Source organism: Dermochelys coriacea, chromosome 11, assembly GCF_009764565.3.
Source record: "Dermochelys coriacea isolate rDerCor1 chromosome 11, rDerCor1.pri.v4, whole genome shotgun sequence".
Classification (NCBI taxonomy): domain Eukaryota; kingdom Metazoa; phylum Chordata; order Testudines; family Dermochelyidae; genus Dermochelys; species Dermochelys coriacea.
Window position 1 is genome coordinate 864098 of NC_050078.2, and position 18149 is coordinate 882246.

At 64.9% G+C, this 18149-nt stretch overlaps 1 protein-coding gene across 3 annotated transcripts in view; it reads right to left on the minus strand.

Moving 5' to 3' along the window:
- Positions 1 to 18149, minus strand: part of SPEG (striated muscle enriched protein kinase) — a 108500-nt gene that overhangs the window by 23108 nt on the left and 67243 nt on the right. For all 3 annotated transcript variants that reach the window (XM_043504758.1, XM_043504759.1, XM_038422417.2), the window contains 13 exons: positions 15722 to 15845; positions 15122 to 15294; positions 14665 to 14777; positions 14038 to 14206; positions 12732 to 12822; positions 10743 to 10943; positions 5039 to 5099; positions 4770 to 4847; positions 3927 to 4093; positions 3562 to 3588; positions 2426 to 2578; positions 1047 to 1089; positions 543 to 611 (listed from right to left, as the gene is read on the minus strand). In XM_043504758.1, the coding sequence (XP_043360693.1) occupies positions 543 to 611; positions 1047 to 1089; positions 2426 to 2578; positions 3562 to 3588; positions 3927 to 4093; positions 4770 to 4847; positions 5039 to 5099; positions 10743 to 10943; positions 12732 to 12822; positions 14038 to 14206; positions 14665 to 14777; positions 15122 to 15294; positions 15722 to 15845 (1469 nt within the window). The remainder of the gene's footprint in view (positions 1 to 542; positions 612 to 1046; positions 1090 to 2425; positions 2579 to 3561; positions 3589 to 3926; positions 4094 to 4769; positions 4848 to 5038; positions 5100 to 10742; positions 10944 to 12731; positions 12823 to 14037; positions 14207 to 14664; positions 14778 to 15121; positions 15295 to 15721; positions 15846 to 18149) is intronic.

An 18149-nucleotide genomic window follows, 5' to 3' on the forward strand; every position in this document is an offset into this window, starting at 1 on the left:
CCTTGGAGGGAGCCACATGGGGAGGAAGGGGAGAATCGGGCGGGGGTTGGGGGAAGTCGCATGGGGGGAGCTGTGCGGGGGGACCAGACCAAACCCACCAAAGGCCCCTGAGCTGTCAGAAGGGGTGGCAGGGGCGTCCCTGCCCTTTGCTCGTTGGGCTTTGCCCCAAGCACCCCCCACCCCACAGTCCCTGGGATGGGAGCGCAGGGGGCCTGGCCCCCATGGGGCAGACAAAGGGATGCGTGGGACAGTGGTTCAGGGCAGGGCTGGCCTGGGGTTCAGTTCCCGGCCCTGCCACAGACTCTGGGGGCCGTGGGCAGCCCCCAGCCTGGCTCAGCCACTGCTGTGGGGGGCCAGGAAAGCACTGGGATGAAGGGCTCCCCACTGGTCTTGCTGGGCCTGGTGGGAGCCCCCCACCGCCATGCGCCCACCACAGGAGCACAGGCTCTGCACTGGGGGTGTCATCCCCACTCACTGCATCTCCGCCCCATGGCGGCGTCGCCTGCCCCCAGCCCCCCGCGCCCCGGCCGCCCCCCCTTTACCTGCCACTTCCTGCGGCAGATGAAGAGCTTCAGGTGGTCGGTGCTGATGGATTTCCCCTTGGCCAAGGTCTGCAGAGAGCGGAGAGGAGCATCTGGGGGCTGCCTGATGCCTCCGCCCCCTCCCTGCCCGCCAACGCTCCCCCGATGGGCCAGCCCTCTCCCTGCCTGCCGACCTGCCCCCCTCCCTGCTGACACCCCCGCGCTGGGCTGCCCCCTGCCCACCAACCCCACCACCACTGGGCCACCTCCCTCCCTGCCCGCTAACACCCCCCCCGATGGGCCGCCCCCCTCCCTGCCTACCAACAACCCCCTACCAGGCCAACCCCCTCCCTGCCTGCCAACGCTCGCCCCAATGGGCTGCCCCCTCCCTGCCCGCCAACAACCCCGTCGGGCCACTCCCCTCCCTGCCCGCCATGCCCCCTCCACTGGTCCACACCCCCTCCCTGCCCACCATCACCCCCCAGACGCAAGATCCCCCTGGGCTGGACACAACCGACCACGCACCTTAAACCAGGGGTGCTCCAGCGTCTGCTCCGCGTTGGGTCTCCTACAAACAGGGGAGGGCCTGGGTCAGACCCAGGGTGAGCCCCCCCCACATGGCTCAGCACCAACACTGCTGCCCGTGGGAGCAGAGCCAGGCCTGGCGATGGGGTTGGCATCAGGCCCCTGGCACAGTCAGGGGATCTGTCCGGCCACCCGCAGCAGCACCCTGACTTGGCACGCTGCACGTGGGGATGGGGCACCCTCTGGCAGGGATCTCAGGCCCCAGTGACCACCACGGGGCGGGGGACGACTGGGCTGGGCTGGTGTGATGAAGTGGGAATGTTCTTAATATTTTGTCGGAATACTGTGGGTGCCTCAGTTTCCCCTATGTGGAACTCAAGTCTCTAGGAGGGATAGGGTGACCATATATCCTGTTTTGGCCAGGACAGTGCCTTTTTTAAGCTCTGTCCCAGCTGTCCCGACTCTTTTGACAAAAGTGGGCATTTGTCCCATTGCCCTTGCCAACGCAATCGTGAAAAATGCCCACTTTTGTCAAACAAGCGGGGTGCGGAGGAACGAGTGGGGGAGGCAATGCCAGCCCCACGCAGGGTAGGGAGCAGGGCTCAGATGAGCAGCTTGGACCAGCCCAGAGCAGGGACGGAGAGGATTTGGGCTAGTGCTAGCCCCACACGATGTCCCGTTTTCCCTTGGGGAAATATGGTCACCTTAGGGGGTGGGACAGGGGGTGTGATTGTTGCAGGGACCCCCAGAGGGCAGGTGTGACGCCGACTGGCTAATAGGGCAGAGAGAACAGCCGGACACCCTGAATCCCGGCAGCTGACAGCCGGGCCCCTCCTCTGCCAGAGCCAGCCGGCCGTGCTGGAGAACAGAGACCAGGGGACCTGTTTGCCCAGGAAGGAGACAAAGGCCGCAGGGGGGCAGCTGGGGGTGACGGAGGCTGGGCTGCTGGAAGCGAGTCAGTCACCTGGTTTGGGATTTGGGGGGAGGGGACACCTGGAGCTCTGGGCCCTGGATCCCCCCAAGCCGGACTTTGCTGCATGTCCCTGATTTCTTTGCTCACAAGCTCTGTCCTACGCTGGGGTCCCCATGACTAATAACCCGTCTGTCCCCCACGCTGGCTGGTGTCACTCAGCGGGTGCCCGAGCCCCCAGCCTGGGACTCCGGGACAAATGGCCCAGGGGGTGGGGGGGAAATTGGGCTGGGAGCTGCAGCGGCCCGGGCAGGAGGGGATGGGGCTTGGGGAGATGTCCCGGGGAGGGGGCTGGGATGGCCTGGGCAGGGGGCATGGAGGGGGATGGCCCAGGGGAGGGGGCTGGGATGGCCCAGGCGGAGCTGGGGGGCAAACCAGGGAGGCGGGGGCCACGGCCCGGGGTACTCACAGCCGGTCGTTCACCAGCACTTTGATGAGGAAGCCCTTGGCCTCCCGTGTCAGCCCCAGGAACATGCTCTCCTCGAAGGCCACGTTGTAGTTGCGGATGTTCAGCAGCGTGGTCTTGTCGTTCTCGCCCACAAACGGGGAGATCCCTGTCAGGCTGCCGGCAAGGAGAGCCAGGGTGACGCCAACCGGCCGGGGCGCCCCGCGAGGGGAGGGGGAACCGGGCCCCAAGGTGCCCCGCAGGGGGAGGGGGAGCCGGGCCCCGAGGCGCCCCATGGGGGAAGGGGGAGGTGGGCACCGAGGCGCCCTGCGGGGGTAGGGGGAGCCGGGCCCCATGGTGCCCTGTGGGGGGAAGGGGAGCAGGGCCCCGAGGCACCCTGCGGGGGGTGGGGGATCCGGGCCCCGATGCGCCCTGCAGGGGGAGCCGGGCCCCGAGGCACCCTGCGGTGGGAGGGGGAGCCGGGCCCCGAGGCGCCCCATGGGGGGAAGGGGAGCCAGGCCCCAATGTGCCCAATGTGGGGAAGGGGAGCAGGGCCCCGAGGCACCCTGTGTGGGGAGGGGGATCCAGGCCCCGATGTGCCCCGTGAGGGGAGGGGGAGCCGGGCCTCGAGGCACCCTGTGGTGGGAGGGGGAGCTGGGCCCCAAGGCGCCCCCTGGGGGGAAGGGGAATCGGGCCCCGAGGTACCCTGTGGGGTGAGGGGGATCCAAGCCCCGATGCGCCCCATGGGGGGAGGGGGATCCAAGCCCCGAGGCACCCCGGGGGGGCAAGGCAGGCAGTGGCACACATGGGGGGGCAGGACACCACCACCACCAGGGTTGCCCAGAGCCAGCTTGTGCCCAGGGGAGAGTCTGGGGGCTGGCTGAGCCCTGGGGAGTTGGAGGGGGAAGGGAGGGATTGGGGGCTGGCTGGGGGGAGCTGGCCACGCCCTGGGGTAAGGGGGGACAGAGGCTGGCTGACCCTGCATCCCAGCAGCATGTAGGGGCCCCAGACAGGGGGCTCCCCACAGGCACCTGCTCCAGCTGGGGGCTGCCTCCTTCACCGTGGCCCAGCGCGGTTGCTCCCGGGCCTGTTTCCATGGGCACGGTGTGGGGTGATTGGCACGGGCACTGCAGGGGCAGCTGGGGGGCAGGGGCCCTTACCATAGGTAGGCGATGACTCCCACGGGCCTGTGGAGAGGAAGCGATGGTTACAGGCCAGGGGGCACCAGCCCAGGAGCCAGGGACCCCCAGCCCATGACGGGGGGGGGCGCACCTGGCACAAGTGCAGCAGGGGAGGGGTCCAAGACTCACTCCAGGGCCTGCCCCCCGCCATGCCCCAGCCCCCCAGGGTTCCCGAAGAGAAGCCCCTCTGTTTCCTGGGGGTGTGAGGCCCCCAACCTCACCCTAGCCCCTCTTGTGGGCACCCTGCACCCACCCGCCTCCCGGCCAAGGTCCCATCAAGACAGCCGGGATCCCCGGGGGGCTCAGCCCCCACTCCAAGGGGCTGCTGGCCGGGCAGCCGTTACCAGACGTCGGTGACGATGGACACGGGGCTCTGGCTGACGATCTCCGGGCCCACGAACTCGGGGGTGCCGTACTTGCAGTACTGGGTCCCCTCTGGCGCCAGCCGCTGCGCGTTGCCGAAGTCACAGAGCCGCAGCTGGTCGCTGCTGGTCATGAGCAGGTTCTCCGGCTGCAGGAGAGCGGGGGGGACAAGGGTCAGAGGGAGACGGCTGGGCAAGGGGACACAGGACAGAGCGGGGCCCCAGCTGGGGTGTGGTACCATGGGGGGCATGGGGCTCTGGGGCTCCACAACAGCCAAGCCATGACATGCAAGAGCGGAGTGGGGTCTGGGGATGGAGCCCCCAGCCCAGGTGCCACGGGAGAGACCAAGCCGATGCTCCAGAGAAGCACTGGCCCAGCATGGCTCTGCGGCTGGGAGCCTGGAGCCAGCCCCACTTGGGCACCGCGCTCGCTTGGGGGGGGCCGGAGCTCTGCACTGCGCTCACTGGGGTGGGGGTGGGGGTGGAGCTGGGGGGGCCCCGGAGCTCTGCACCGTGCTCGCTGCGGGGGAAAGCCAGGGGGGGCCCAGAGCTCTGCACCGCACTCGCTGGGGTGGAGCCGGGGGGGGCCCGGAGCTCTGCACTGTGCTTGCTGGGGGGGGAAGCCAGAGGGGCCCTGGAGCTCTGCACCATGCTCGCTGGGGGGGGGGGACCCAGAGCTCTGCACCACACTCGCTGGGGGGAAGCCGGGGGAGGCCCGGAGCTCTTCACCACACTCGCTGGGGGGGAGCCAGGGGGTCCTGGAGCACTGCACCGTGCTCGCTGGGGGGGAAGTTGGGGGGGCCTGGAGCACTGCACTGCACTCACCTTGACATCCAGGTGCAGGATGCTGCAGCGATGCAGGTAGCTCAGCCCCTCAAGGAGTTGCCGCATGTGGGAGCGAACCTGCAGGAGACAGGCAAGGTGAGCCAGCCCCGCTGGGGGGCAGTGTCCGGAGCCTGGCACCAGGGCAGGCCCCATGAGCAGCCCCCCACAGGCGGGGGACGGGCCCAGGGGTTGGTCTGAGGTGACCAGCATGGGGAACCAGGCCGGAGGGTGACGAGGTCTCTGCAGGCGGCTCCCGGCCCAGCACTCACCTCCCACTCGCACACCGAGGTTTTCCTCGCCATCCTGTCCAGCAGCTCCTCCTCCGTGCAGCTGGGGGCCTGTCAAGGAGAACAGCCACAGCCGCCCGGCCACGCCCTGCCACGACCTGGTACCGCGACCTTCCCCCCGCCTGGCCACGCCTTGCCGGGACTTGGCACCGTGAGCTCCCCCGCCCGACCACGCCCTGCCGGGACCCGGCACCGTGAGTTTCGCCACCTGGCCGTGCCCTGTAGGGACTATGACGAAGTGGGGGATTTTCTTGGTTTCCCTATGGGTTGCATGCAGAAGGGGTGGGACTCAGTTTCCCTGGGCGTTACAAGTTTAACGGGGTGATGGAAGAGGGAGTTTGTGGGGACACAGGACCGGCAGGGAATTTGGGACCCTGGCCAATGGCCTGGAGAATGGAGACCCCAGCGACTGGGGACCGGGAGGCCCATCTGGGTCTGGCCAGCGGGAGGACAATGGGCTGCGGAGAGGGGACCCCGGTGACCTGACCAGCTGGTTCCAGCCAGAGGGGCCAGAGGACAGAAGTGGGGAGAGGGGGCCCAGGCAACCCTGTTTATGACCCTGTTTACCTGGAGGGAAGACAATGGACAGGGGGGGGCTTGGGGCCGGTGATCTCAGCTGCGAAGCAGGGGGCTCGGGGCTGGAGGGAGGGGGCAGGCAGAGCCCCCTCCGGGTGCAGGGGAGACTGGGATGTGCTGGGCTGAGAGGGGCCAGGCCTGAGAGTTTTCTGTGCTGGGTTCAGACACTCAATAAACCCTCCTGTGTTACACCGGCTGAGAGTCACTTGGGGCTAGAGAACAGGGCGGGGTGGGGGGTGCCGGGGGCCCTCATCCCCTTCGGGGGGTGGAGGCCCCAGGGGCCCTCGTCCCCTTCGGGGGGTGGAGGCCCCGGGGGTCCAGAGCAAGAGGACTCCCTGAGGAGCCCATGGCAGAGACAGGTGTGCTAAGGCTCAGAGAGGTGTGGCTCCAGGAGGTGGAGGGGCTGGACCCCCGAGAGAGGACCCCCCCCAAGAAGGGCTGTCGCACTGAAGGGGGGGTCCCCCCAGGGACCGCACGGAGCCAAGAGTGGGCACGACCTGGGAGTCCGTGAGAACGTGGTAGCAGAGGATGGTTGGCGGATGCAGACGGTGGGCTGTAGACGGTGGGCTGCGAGCGCAGGCGCTTGGCAGTGAGCGGCTGCCAGCGATAGAACGAGGGTAGTGAAGGGAACCAGCCTGGAAGTGGCCTAGAACCAGCTCCGTACGAGGGACCTGGCACGTCTGTGCGGGGAGAGAGGGCTGAGCGTGGGGAGGGTCACTAAGGAGCAGCTGATGGCTCAGCTTGTAGAGGACCAGTCTGAGGAACAGGCCCCAGACCCCGAGGGGCTCCCGGGGTGCCTGGAGAGCCGGGGAGTAGCCGTGGGGGCAGTCTGGGTAGTGACCGTGAGACCACCAGACCCGACTCCCCAGTCAGCATAGGGGGACCCCAGTGGGTTCCTCCCTAGAGGAGCTGCGGAGGCTGGAGCTGGAGCTGGAGGAGCAGAGACTGGCGGACAGAGAGAACGAGAGGACCCTGCAGAACAGCGGAAGCAGGAGTTGGAGTTGGAGGAGCGGTGGGCCAAGGGGGCCTGCCGGGGGGTAAGTGGGGAAGGGCCCCGAGACACCAGTGTTATGGGGAATCCAGACACCAAAGTGCTGCCCCAGTTCAAGGAGGGGGGATACTGATGCCTATCTCACAGGCTTTGAGAAGGCCTGTGGTCTGAACCAGGCTGGCCCCACAGACAGGCTCCGCTCTCTGACCCCCCTGCTGAGTCCCAAGGCCGTAGCGGCGTCAGCCAGAGGGATGGTATTGAGACGCGGGACTCTGACCTGGTCAAACTGGCTTTGCTGCTGAAGTTTGAACTGACCCCCGAGGTGTACAGGAAACGATTCCGGGGTGTGCGCAAGACCCCAGGGGTCACTTACTAGGAGGTCGCCAACCTGCTGGGGGAATATCTCCGCAAGTGAGGGAAGGGCGCAGGGGCCACGACCGCAGGGGACGGGTATCACCAGGTGGGGTTGGAGCAGCTGTACGACATCTGCCCTCCAGACCTTAAGATGGGATTAGTAGACCAGAAGCCCAGAGATCTGCGCAGGGCGGGGGCCTCTGGCAGATGAGTTTGTGGAAGCAGATCAGGGGCAGGAGGGAGACCCCCCATCGGGGACTCAGAAGGGGAGTCACCCAGAGAGCTCTCCAAGGTGGGACTCCAGGAAGCCCAACTCAGGGGTGCCTGGGAATGCTGGGGTGGGCCGACCCCCCTCGTGGGATTTGAGGGACCTGAAATGTAATTACTGTGGCCAAAGGGACACGAGGTGGGGCAAGGCCTGAAGAGGAAGGAAATGGCAGCAAGCAGAACCCATGGGGTGTTAACTGGGTGGGAGTCCACCGAGAGGGGGCACCACCGGGCCTGGGGGCCGCAGTCAAGAGGACTGTGCTGGGGGAGGGGACCGCCAGGCCAGGCCCGCAGGGGAAGGCAGGGCTCCGGGTCCTGAGCACCCGTACTCAATCTGCCGGGTGAGCATGGGACAGGCCCCGGGGGACAATCGCCACCTCATCCCCATGGAGGTGGGGGGAAGGAGTGTCCAGGGGTTCTGGGACACGGGCGCTGAGGTAACTGGCGTGGTCTGAGGTGGCCCAGACCAGCTAGTGCCCGGTGCCTACATGACTCTGAGGGAAGTGTTCGGGCCCCCATCAAGGTGCCAGTAGCAAGGCATGGGGGGGCTAAGGAGGGACCCAAAGAGGTTGGGGTGCACCATCACCTGCCTACTGAGGTGGAGAACTGGCCGGAGAGCACCCAGAGCGCCCTGGTCCTTACCCGGAGCCAGAGGCAGCAAGAGACACAGGACATCCTGAAGTGGGGGACTGAGGTTCTGAGGGTAGGGCCCAACAGGGCTGGGCCGGAGCCTCTCTCCCAGGGTGGGGAAACTGAGGCACTGCTTCATTCCAGATGGAGCTGCAGGAGGATCCCTCCTTGGAGAAGCTGAGGGCCCTGGCTGGCCACAGCAGTGCTGGATGCCAGGGGGAGTACCGCCGGGAGAGATTCCTGTGGGAGAAGGGATTCCTGTACCGGAAATGGGCTGATTCAAGGCAAACTGAAACTTGGGAAGCCAGGAGGCAGTTGGTGGTTCCCCAGAGGTACCGCCGCAGACTGTTGTACGTGGCCCACGATATCCCCCTTGCGGGGCATCAGGGCATCCAGTGCACCAGGCAGTGGCTGCTGCAGGACTTTTACTGGCCCTGGGTCTCTGATGCAGCACTGCAGGTCCTGGGACTCCTGCCAGAGGGTGGGGAAGGCCCGAGACAAGTGCAAAGCCCTGCTGAGACCCCTGCCCATCATAGAGGAGCCTTTCCAGAAGGTGGCTGTGGACATCGTGGGGCCCCTCAGCAGGGTGACCCGGTCGGGGAAGAAATACATTCTGGTGGTGGTAGATTTCGCTACGCACTACCCGAGGCGGTGGCCATGTCCTCTATCCAGCCAGACACCATGGCAGACGCGCTGCTGACCATCTTCAGCAGGGTGAGGTTCCCCAAGGAGGTCCTTACAGACCAGGGGTCTAACTTCATGTCAACCCTGCTCCGGTGCTTGTGGAGAAGTGTGGGGTCCGACACACGTGGGCCTCAGTGTACCACTCCCAATCCAACGGGCTGGGGGAGAGGTTCAATGGGACCCTAAAGATAATGCTGAGAACTTTTATGGACCAGCACCCACAGGACTGGGACAAGTATTTACCCCACCTGCTGTTTGCCTACAGGGAAGTGCCCCAGGAGTCCACAGCGTTCTCCCCGTTCGAGTTGCTGTATGGGAAGAGAGTGAGGGGACCCCTGGACTTGATGAGGGCCGAGTGGGAGGGGAAGGCCTCTCCCGATGGAGAATCAGTGGTGGAGCATGTCCTGGCTTTCCGGGAAAAGCTCGGGGAGCTCATGGGCTGGGCCAGGGGAACCTAGCCAGGGCCCAAGGGAAGCAGAAGGTCTGGTACGACCGCTCAGCACGTGCCCGCTCCTATGCCACCGGGGACCAGGGAATGCTCCTCATCCCCGTGAGGAGGGACAAGCTGCAAGCTGCTTGGGACAGGCCCTTCAAGGTCATCAGACAAGTAAACGAGGTGAACTACGTAGTGGAACTGTCCAACCGGGCTCAGAGCCGCCGGGTGTATCATGTCAACATGATGAAGCCGTATTGGGACAGGGAGAAGTTGGTGCTGGCTGTGTGTGGGCTGGGGGAGAAGGGAGAGGATCCCCTGGTGGGACTCCTCCCTGAGGCAGGGACTGACCCCTCGCTGGAGTCAATTCCCCTCTCAGACCAGCTCACCCTGCCAGCAGGCTGAGATCAGAGGGGTGCTGCCTTCATATCGGTAGCTGTTCTCCAAGCGGCCTGGGCTCACTAACCTGGCTGTGCACCGGGTGGAGACAGGAGCCGAGCCTCCCATCAGGTGCTCCCCATTCAGGGTCACTGGGAAAACAGCCCAGGACCTGGAGAGAGAGGTCGGTGACATGCTGGCTTTAGGGGTGGTCCAGCCGTCCTCTCTCCTGGGCCTTGCCGGTGGTGGACCATTGTCCCAGGTGAAGAGGGGGCTGGGTCACCTCCAGGATGCAGGCCTGACCATAGGAGTCGAAAAGTGCAAGGTGGGGATGGCAGAGGTGTCATGCCTGAGCCACAAAGTGGGGGGTGGCCATCTGAAGCAGGAGCTGGCCAAAGTGGAGGCAATCAAGGACTGGCCGCTCCCCAGACTAAGAAGCAGGTTCAGGCTTTCATTGGGATGGCAGGATACTACCGGAGGTTTGTGCCCCACTTTAGCTCCCTGGCAGCTCCCCTCACGGAGCTCTGCAGGAAGGAAAAGCTGAACAATGTGGTCTGGACCGAGCAGTGCCAGCGGGAGGACCCCGGTGACCTGACCAGCTGGTTCCAGCCAGGGGGGCCAGAGGACAGAAGCAGGGAGAGGGGGCCCAGGTGACCCTGTTTATGACTCTGTTTACCTGGAGGGAAGACAATGGACAGAGGGGGGGCTTGGGGCCGGGGATCTCAGCTGCCCAGCTAGGAAGCAGGGGGGCTCTGGGCTGGAGGGAGGGAGCAGCCAGAGCCCCCCTGGGTGCAGGGGAGACTGGGATGTGCTGGGCTGAGGGGGGGCCAGGCCTGAGGCTGGAGAGTTTCCTGTGCTGGGTTCAGATACTCAATAAACCTCCTGTTTTACGCTGGCTGAGAGTCACTCCGGTCTAGAGATCAGGGGCGGGGGCATTATTCCCTCTCGGAGTGGAGGCCCTGGGGGCCCAGAACGAGGGGACTCCCTGAGGGGGCCTACGGCAGAGACAGGTGTGCTGGAGGCTCAGAGAGGTGTGACTCCAGGAGGTGGAGGGGCTTAACCCCTGAGAGAGAGGACCCCCGGGAGAAGGGCTGTCGCACTGAAGGAGGCTCCCCCCAGGGATTGCATGGGGCCAAGAGTGGGCACGACCTACAAGTCCATGACAGGAACCCGGCCCTGTGAGCTTCCCCCCCCCAGCTGCTCCCTGCCTGGACCCCAGTGACATGAACCACGCCCCCCCATGGCTGTGCCCCATCAATGCCCTCTCAGACTCCACCATGTGGGTCTGCAGTGCTGTGAGCTTCCACAGAGCAGTGCCCTGCAGCGCCTGGTGGGGACCCAGGGCAGGCCATGGGGCTGTCCCCAGCAGATACAGCTCCATGACAATGACCACGGCGTTCTTCTTCTCAAAGGAGTCATGGAAGTAGACGAGGCGCTCGTAGTCCAGCTGGGACAGGATCTGCAGCTCCCTGTGCGCCGACTGCTTGGCCTTGGCACGGCAGGGGATGAACTTGGCTGCGTAGTCCAGCCCGCTGCCCTTCTCCGTCACCCTCCGCACATAAGAGAAGGCCCCCCTGCAACACAGGGAGAGCTGCAGCCAGCAGGAGGGTGGGCCAGGCTCAGCGGGGGGCTGGCAGGAGCCTAGGATGTGGTGTGGGCACCAATGGAAGAGCTGACAGGAGGGCAGGACCCTGGGGGACACATCAAGGGGGGAGGAGCCTGGGACACCCTGGAGGAGCCTGGCTCGGGCAGGGCTGGGGGGAATGTAGGACCAGGGGCAGTACAGGGCGGCTGAGCATCGGCAGGGAGAGCTCCGGCCTTCGCTCACAGCAGCGGGTAAAGAAGCTAAGGACTAAGAACGGCTACCCTGGGTCAGCCCAACGCTCCGTCCAGCCCCGTGTCCTGCCTCTGACCACAGCCAGCGCCAGGTGCCCCAGGGGGAATGAACAAGACAGGGTGATTATCGTGTGATCCAGCCTGTCGCCCATTCCTGGATCCTGGCACTAATAGCTTTAGGGGCTCCCACAGCATGGGCCTGTGACCATCTTGGCTAAGAGCCATTGATGGACCTAGCCTTGTGAATTTAGCTATTGCTTTTTAGAAATCTGCGATAGTCTTGGCCCTCACAACATCCTCTGGCAGGGAGTTCCACAGGTTGACTGTGGATTGTGTGAAGAAATACTTCCTTTTGTTTGTTTTAAACCTGCTGCCTATTAATTTCATTGGGTGACCCCTAGCTCTTGTGTTGGGAAGAATAATAACACTTTCTTATTGACTCTCTCCACACCTGCCATCATTTTATAGACCTCTGTCCTACCCCCACCCCCTTCCTCGTCTCCTCTCCAAGCTGAACAGCCCCAGTCTCTTTCATCTCTCCTCACATGGGAGCCGTTCCAGACTCGTAATCATCGTTGTTGCCCTTCTCTGCACCGTTTCCAATTCTAATGTATCTTTTGGAGACGGGGTGACCAGATCTGCCCGCAGCATTTCGGGGCAGGCGGACTGTGGATTTAACAGCAGCATCACGGTATTTTGTGTCTTCCCTCCCGGCCCGAACACGCTGTTCGCTTGCTTGGCAGCTGCAGCACACGGAGCTGGGACACCCTGAGGGAGCCTGGCTAGGGCAGGGCTGGGGGGAATGTAGGAGATGTTCTCAGAGAACTCTCCCCATGGTACCAGCCAGCCCAGCCCCATGGCTCTGAATGTCTGGCTGGCCCCACGGTTCCCGTCTGTTACTTTTCACTGTCGATGCTCCGTGGGTCACCAGACAGCCAGGGCTGCAGGGCGGGGGGCGGGAGCTCCTCAGCTGCAGGGACACCGCTCCCCTGGTCCACACCGCAGAGCCGGCTCCAATCTCCCACCCCAACCTGGGAGATGCTGAGACGGGCACCCTCTGACTCCTTCCTCCCCCAAAATGGGGCCTGAGGAGCCCCCAGGCCACGATCCCCCGTGATGCAGGGAGGGGAGCCCCAATCCTGCCCTATCTGCCCCACCTGCAGTGGGTGGACAAGCTGCTGACCCCCTGGGCTTGCCAAGAGCCATCCCCACGGGGGCTGTCTGGGCCCCCCAGACCCGGCACCCAGCACTGGCAGGCTCAGGAGAGAAGCTGGTGCCAGGCCATGGACATGGAGCTGCCCTGGGCTCCTAGCGGTGTCCTGCTGCCGGCTGGGCTGTCCCTGCTCTGGGGGCTGAGACACCCTGGCCCTGCCCCGTCCTGCCCCGGTGGGAGATCCAGCCCTAGCACCTGGGAGCAGGGACTCAGAGCCGAGCCCGGGCACCAGGCCAACGGAGGCCAGTGCCCTGCTGTGCGACCGCCCGGGGACGGCCCCTCGCCAGAGGCACCTGCCTCCCTCCCGCCTCACCTCCCGATCTCCTCGTGCACCTCGTAGTGGTCCATCAGCCGCCGGGCCGCGTGCCCCTCCTCCACCACCACGGCCGCTGCCTCCGGCTGGGCTGGAAGGACAGGCATGGCATGGGAGGGAGGGGAACCGCCACAGCACCGGCGGGGTGGGGTGCGGGGGTTCCTATGGGTTGCATGCAGAGGAGGTGGGACTCAGTTTCTCTGGGCGTTATGGGTTTAACGAGGTGATGGGAGAGGGAGTTTGTGGGGACACAGCACTGGTGAGGGAACTTGGGACCCCGGCCAATGGCCTGGAGAATGGAGACCCCAGCGACTGGGGACAGGGAGGCCCAGCCGGGTCTGGCCAGCGGGAGGACAATGGGCTGCAGAGAGGGGACCCCGGTGACCCGAGCAGCCGGGTCCAGCCAGAGGGGCCAGAAGACGGAAGTGGGGAGAGGAGACCCAGGCGACTCTGTTTACGAACCTATTTACCTGGACAGAAGACAATGGACGGGGGGGGGGGGCGGGGATCTCAGAGACCCAGCTTGGAAGCAGGGGGCTTGGGACTGGAAAGAGGGAGCAGGCAGAGCCCACCTGGATGCAGGAGAGACTTAGATGTACTGGCCTGGGGGAGGCCAGGCCTGAGGGCCCCGAGAGTTTCCTGTGCTGGGGTCAGATGCTCAATAAACCCTCCTGTGTTACTCCGGCTGAAAGTTGCTCTGGTCTAGAGAACAGGGCAGGGGGTACATTGCTCCCTCTGGGGGGGGAGGCCTCGGGGGCCAGAGCGAGGGGACTCCCTGAGGGGCCCACGGCAGAGACAGGCGTGCAAAGGCTCAGAGTGGTGGAGGGGCTGGACCCCTGAGAGAGTGGCCCCCCGAGAAGGGCTGTCGCATTGAAGGGGGTTCCCCCCAGGGACCGCACGGGGCCAAGAATGGGCACGACCTGGGAGTCCGTGACTGTGGGAACAGCCTTGGCACCAAGGGAGGGCAGGTGTCAGTGAGGGTGGGAACAGCCACACCACTGGGGCGGGGGGTGGAAATGTCCATGGCACCGAGGGGGGTGGGCTGCCGGAGTGGGGTGGGGGAGAGGAACGGCCATGGAAAAGCCCTCGTCGCTACCGTCCCCCCCACTGGAGACAACCAAATGTTCCACAATGGTCCCTAGATGCCAAGGTGATGGGCATGTGGACAGAGGGATGCAGCCCCCAGCTCAGGCTAGTGTGGCATTGCAACGAGCCCCTCGCCAAGGCCTCTGGGCTGCTCCCCTCTCCCCAGGCCTGGCACCGTGCCCCAGGAGTCGAGGGGCTGGGGGACCTGGCAGGGCCCTACCTGCGCGCACCACCAGCTCGGCCTTGCAGGACACCTCCCCGGCCAGGTTCCGGGCGGTGCAGGTGTAGACGCCACTGTCGCGGGCCGTGGTGCCCAGCAGCACCAGGGAGCACTCACTGTCGTCGTAGACGAAGGTCAGGCGGCTGCTCTCGGCCAGCAGCGCCTCGTCCTGGGGGGAGTGCAGGCGTCAGGCACCCCCCAGCACAGCCACCCACTCCTGGGGCCGCAGGGCAAGGGGCCCGCACAGCCATTGGCCCAATGCCAGGGAGGCCACCACACAGCGTGGCAGCGAGGACTTCTGGCCCCCCACAGCTGGGATCCGCCCCCCTCCCAGAGCATCTGGGACCAGCCCCAACAGCCGGGACTCACCTTCCTCCTGGAGAACCCAGGGTGACCAGCACCCCTGTTCCTTTGCAGGGGCAGGGCTGGCATAGCAGGGGGCTGCGAGATGGGACAGAGGGGCACCAGCGGAGCTGAGAGTGGGGGCCGGCGGGGGCTGCAAATCGGGATTGAGGGGCAGCAGCAGAGCTGGGGAGCCCAGGGCTGGGAGAGCAGGGGCTCTGGTAGGTCCCATCCATTGACGGGCGTCCCTGGCTCCCTCACCCCCCAGGGAGGCCCAGGGCTCACCTTGTACCACATGATGTCGGGCAGCGGCTTGCCCTCCACCACCACGGCGAAGCGCGGCGTCTCACCCTCCCCGACCTCCAGATCCTCCATGATGGACTCGAAGCGCGGCGCCTCTGGGGACCGAGAGACGTTCCACCCCTGAGCGCGGGCGGGAGCAGGTGGCTGCCTCCTCGACCTGCCCTACAGATGCCCAGGCTCCGCCCCCAGGCTGGGAGGGGTGTGGCCTGCAGGTGCCCAGGCTCCGCCCCCAGGCTGGGAGGGGTGTGGCCTGCAGGTGCCCAGGCTCCGCCCCCAGGCTGGGAGGGGTGTGGCCTGCAGGTGCCCAGGCTCCGCCCCCAGGCTGGGAGGGGTGTGGCCTGCAGGTGCCCAGGCTCCGCCCCCCCAGCTGGGGTGTGTCACTGGCCCATGCCCAGGCCCCGCCCCCGGCCGGGACGCGGGAGAAGGACCCCTCACGTACCTGCCAGCTGCAGGCTGATGGAGCAGGTGTCCGCGCCGTGCCTGTTGCTCACCTCGCAGGTGAGCTCCCCAGCGTCCCCGCGGTGTACCTGGCAGAGCCGCAGGCAGTGCTGGTCGTCGTCAGCCATGCTCATCTCCCGCTCACCAGCCCGCTCCTCCAGCACCAACCCGCCCCTGCCGGGGGAAGGACACCCCGTCACTGGGAGAGCCGCACAGCCAGCGCCCCGCCCCACACAGCGCCCCCTGCTGGGAGAGGCCGGCTGGAGTCGCCGGGAGCTCCCCCCCACAGCCAGCGCCCTGCCCCCCGCAGCGTCTGCTACTGGGAGACGCTGGGCTGGAGTCGCCGGGAGCTCCCCCGACAGCCAGGGCCCCACCCTGCCCCCCACAGTGCCCCCTGCTGGGAGAGGCCGGCTGGAGTCGCCGGGAGCTCCCCCCAGCAAGGGTTCAGGGGGTGCCGGGGGAATTGGAGATGCTCCAAGAGGCTCCCCCGGAGGGCAGGGCCACAGGGAGCCCCGCAGGGTGACAGAGGCTGACAGAGGTCCCAGTCCCCCCATGGATGTCCTGGCTCCCAAGCCCTGGGGCTGGCGAAGCTGCATCCCACCTCTTCCAGGTGACAGTGGCCTCCGCGTGGTTCAGGGTCACGGTGACGGAGGCTGGCTGGTCCTCCACGGCGTACACCACGTCTGGCTTGTCCAGGATGACGGGGGCCTCCTCCAGGTATGGCCCTGCCAACACAGCCCCCAGTCACCCCGGCAACTGCAGCCCGGCCCGTGGGGCCTGGCCTGAGCCCCCTTCTCTGCCCCTCTGCCCAGAAAGAAACTGACCCAGCAGGGGCCTGCTCCCCACCAGAGTCCTAGCTAGGGGGTTTCCTCACCCCGGGGGACACGTTCCCCCGCCTGGTTCCCTGGCAGCCCTGCCCACTTGAGATGGGACCGGCCCCATGGCCCCCCTGTGGCCCCTGTACCTCAAAGCAGCACCCCAGAACCTCCATATTCACCACTGTCGTGTAATGGTGATCAGTTTTGCACAGCCGGCCATGTCAGATACCATAGGAAAGGCCTGAGCTCCTGTAATCCATCGTTCTGTCCAAATACGTGTACCTAGGGTTGCCAACTTTCTATTTGCAGAAAACCGAACACCCTTGCCCTGCCCCCTGCCTCACCCCTTTCCCAAGGCCACCCCCCGCACTCACTCCGTCCCCCTCCCTCCGTTGCTTGCTCTCCCCCACCCTCACTCACTCATTTTCACTGGATTGGGGCAGAGGGTTGGGGGGCGGTGAAGGCTCCGGCTGCAGGTACGGGCTCTGAGATGGGGCTGAAAATGAGGGGTTTGGGGTGCAGGAGAGGGCTCCAGGATGGGGCAGGGGATTGGGGTGTGGGAGAGGCCACAGGCTCTGGGCTGGGACTGCGGGGGTGGGTCCAGAAATGAGGGGTTCAAGGTGCAGGAGGGGAATCTGGGATGGGGCAGAGGGTTGGAGGATGGGGTGGTGAGGGCTCTGGTGGGGGGCTTTGGGGTGGGGCCGGAGATGAGAGGTTTGGGATGCAGGAGAGGGCTCTGGGCTGAGGCAGGGAGTTGGGAAGGGGGTGATGACTCCGGCTGGGGGGCGGGTTCTGGGATGGGGCTTGGGTTTGGGGTGTAGGATGGGGCTCCAGGCTGGGGCAGGGGGTTGGGGCATGGGAGGGGTTCGGGGTCACTGCCTGCACCTGCAGGACTGCCCCCTCAGCTCCCATTGGCCATGGTTCCTGACCAATGGGAGCAGTTGAGCTAGCGCTGGGGCAGCGCACAGAGCCCCATGGCCATCCTTCCGCCTAGGAGCCAGAGGGAGATGCTGGCAGCTTCCCGGGAGTCGCACGGAGCCAGGTTGGGAGCCTGCCTGCGTCACCGATCGGGCTTTTAATGGCCCAGTCAGCACCGCTGAACAGAGCTGCCAGGCCCAGGTGTTCCGGTCAAAAACAGGACCCCTGGACCCCTGTGTCTAGCATTCGTGTGTAGGAAGTTCTGGGATTTTGCTGGATGGTTGTTACTGAAATATGCGGTAAGTTTGAGAGTCTCAGCAGGGGAGCTGGAATCAGGGATTTACATTCAATGACAGTTGCACAAGCACCACGCTGGGAGACTGCTCAACCCTGTGACTCAGCAAAGCCCATCAGGACATGCCTGAGCTCAGGATCTCCAGGCACTCAGGGTATAAAATAAGGGACAGTGGCAATCCAGGAAGTTTTTGGAGAGTGCTGGGGACAACTTCCTGGTATAAGTGCCGGAAGAACCAACCAGAGGCCGGGCTCCTCTTGACCCGCTGGTCACAAAGAGGGAAGACTTGGTAGGGGACATAGAAGTGGATGGGAACCTGGGAGGCAGTGACTATGAGATGGTCGAGTTCAGGATCCTGACACAAGGAAGGAAGGAGAGCAGCAGAATACAGACCCTGGACTTCAGAAAAGCAGACTTTGACTCCCTCAGGGAAGTGATGGGCAGGATCCCCTGGGAGGCTAATATGAGGGGGAAAGGAGTCCAGGAGAGCTGGCTGTATTTTAAAGAACCCTTACTGAGCGCACAGGAACAAACCGTCCCGAAGTGCAGAAAGAATAGCAAATATGGCAGGCAACCAGCTTGGCTTAACAGTGAAATCTTTGGCGAGTTTAAACTCAAAAAGGAAGCTTACAAGAAGTGAGAACTTGGACTGATGACTAGGGAACAGTATAAAAATATTGCTCAAGATTGCAGGGGTGTATAATCAGGAAAGGCAAAGCACAATTGGAGTTGCAGCTAGCAAGGGATGTGAAGGGTAACAAGAAGGGTTTCTACGGGTATGTTAGCGACAAGAAGGAGGTCAGGGAAAGTGTGAGCCCCTTACTGAATGGGGGAGGCAACCTAGTGACGAGGATGTGGAAAAAGCTGAAGTACTTAATGCTTTTTTTGCCTCAGTCTTCACAGAAAAGGTCAGCTCCCAGTCTGCTGCACTGGGCAGCACAGCACCGGGAGGAGGTGACCAGCCCTCTGCAGAGAAAGACGTGGTTCAGGACTATTTA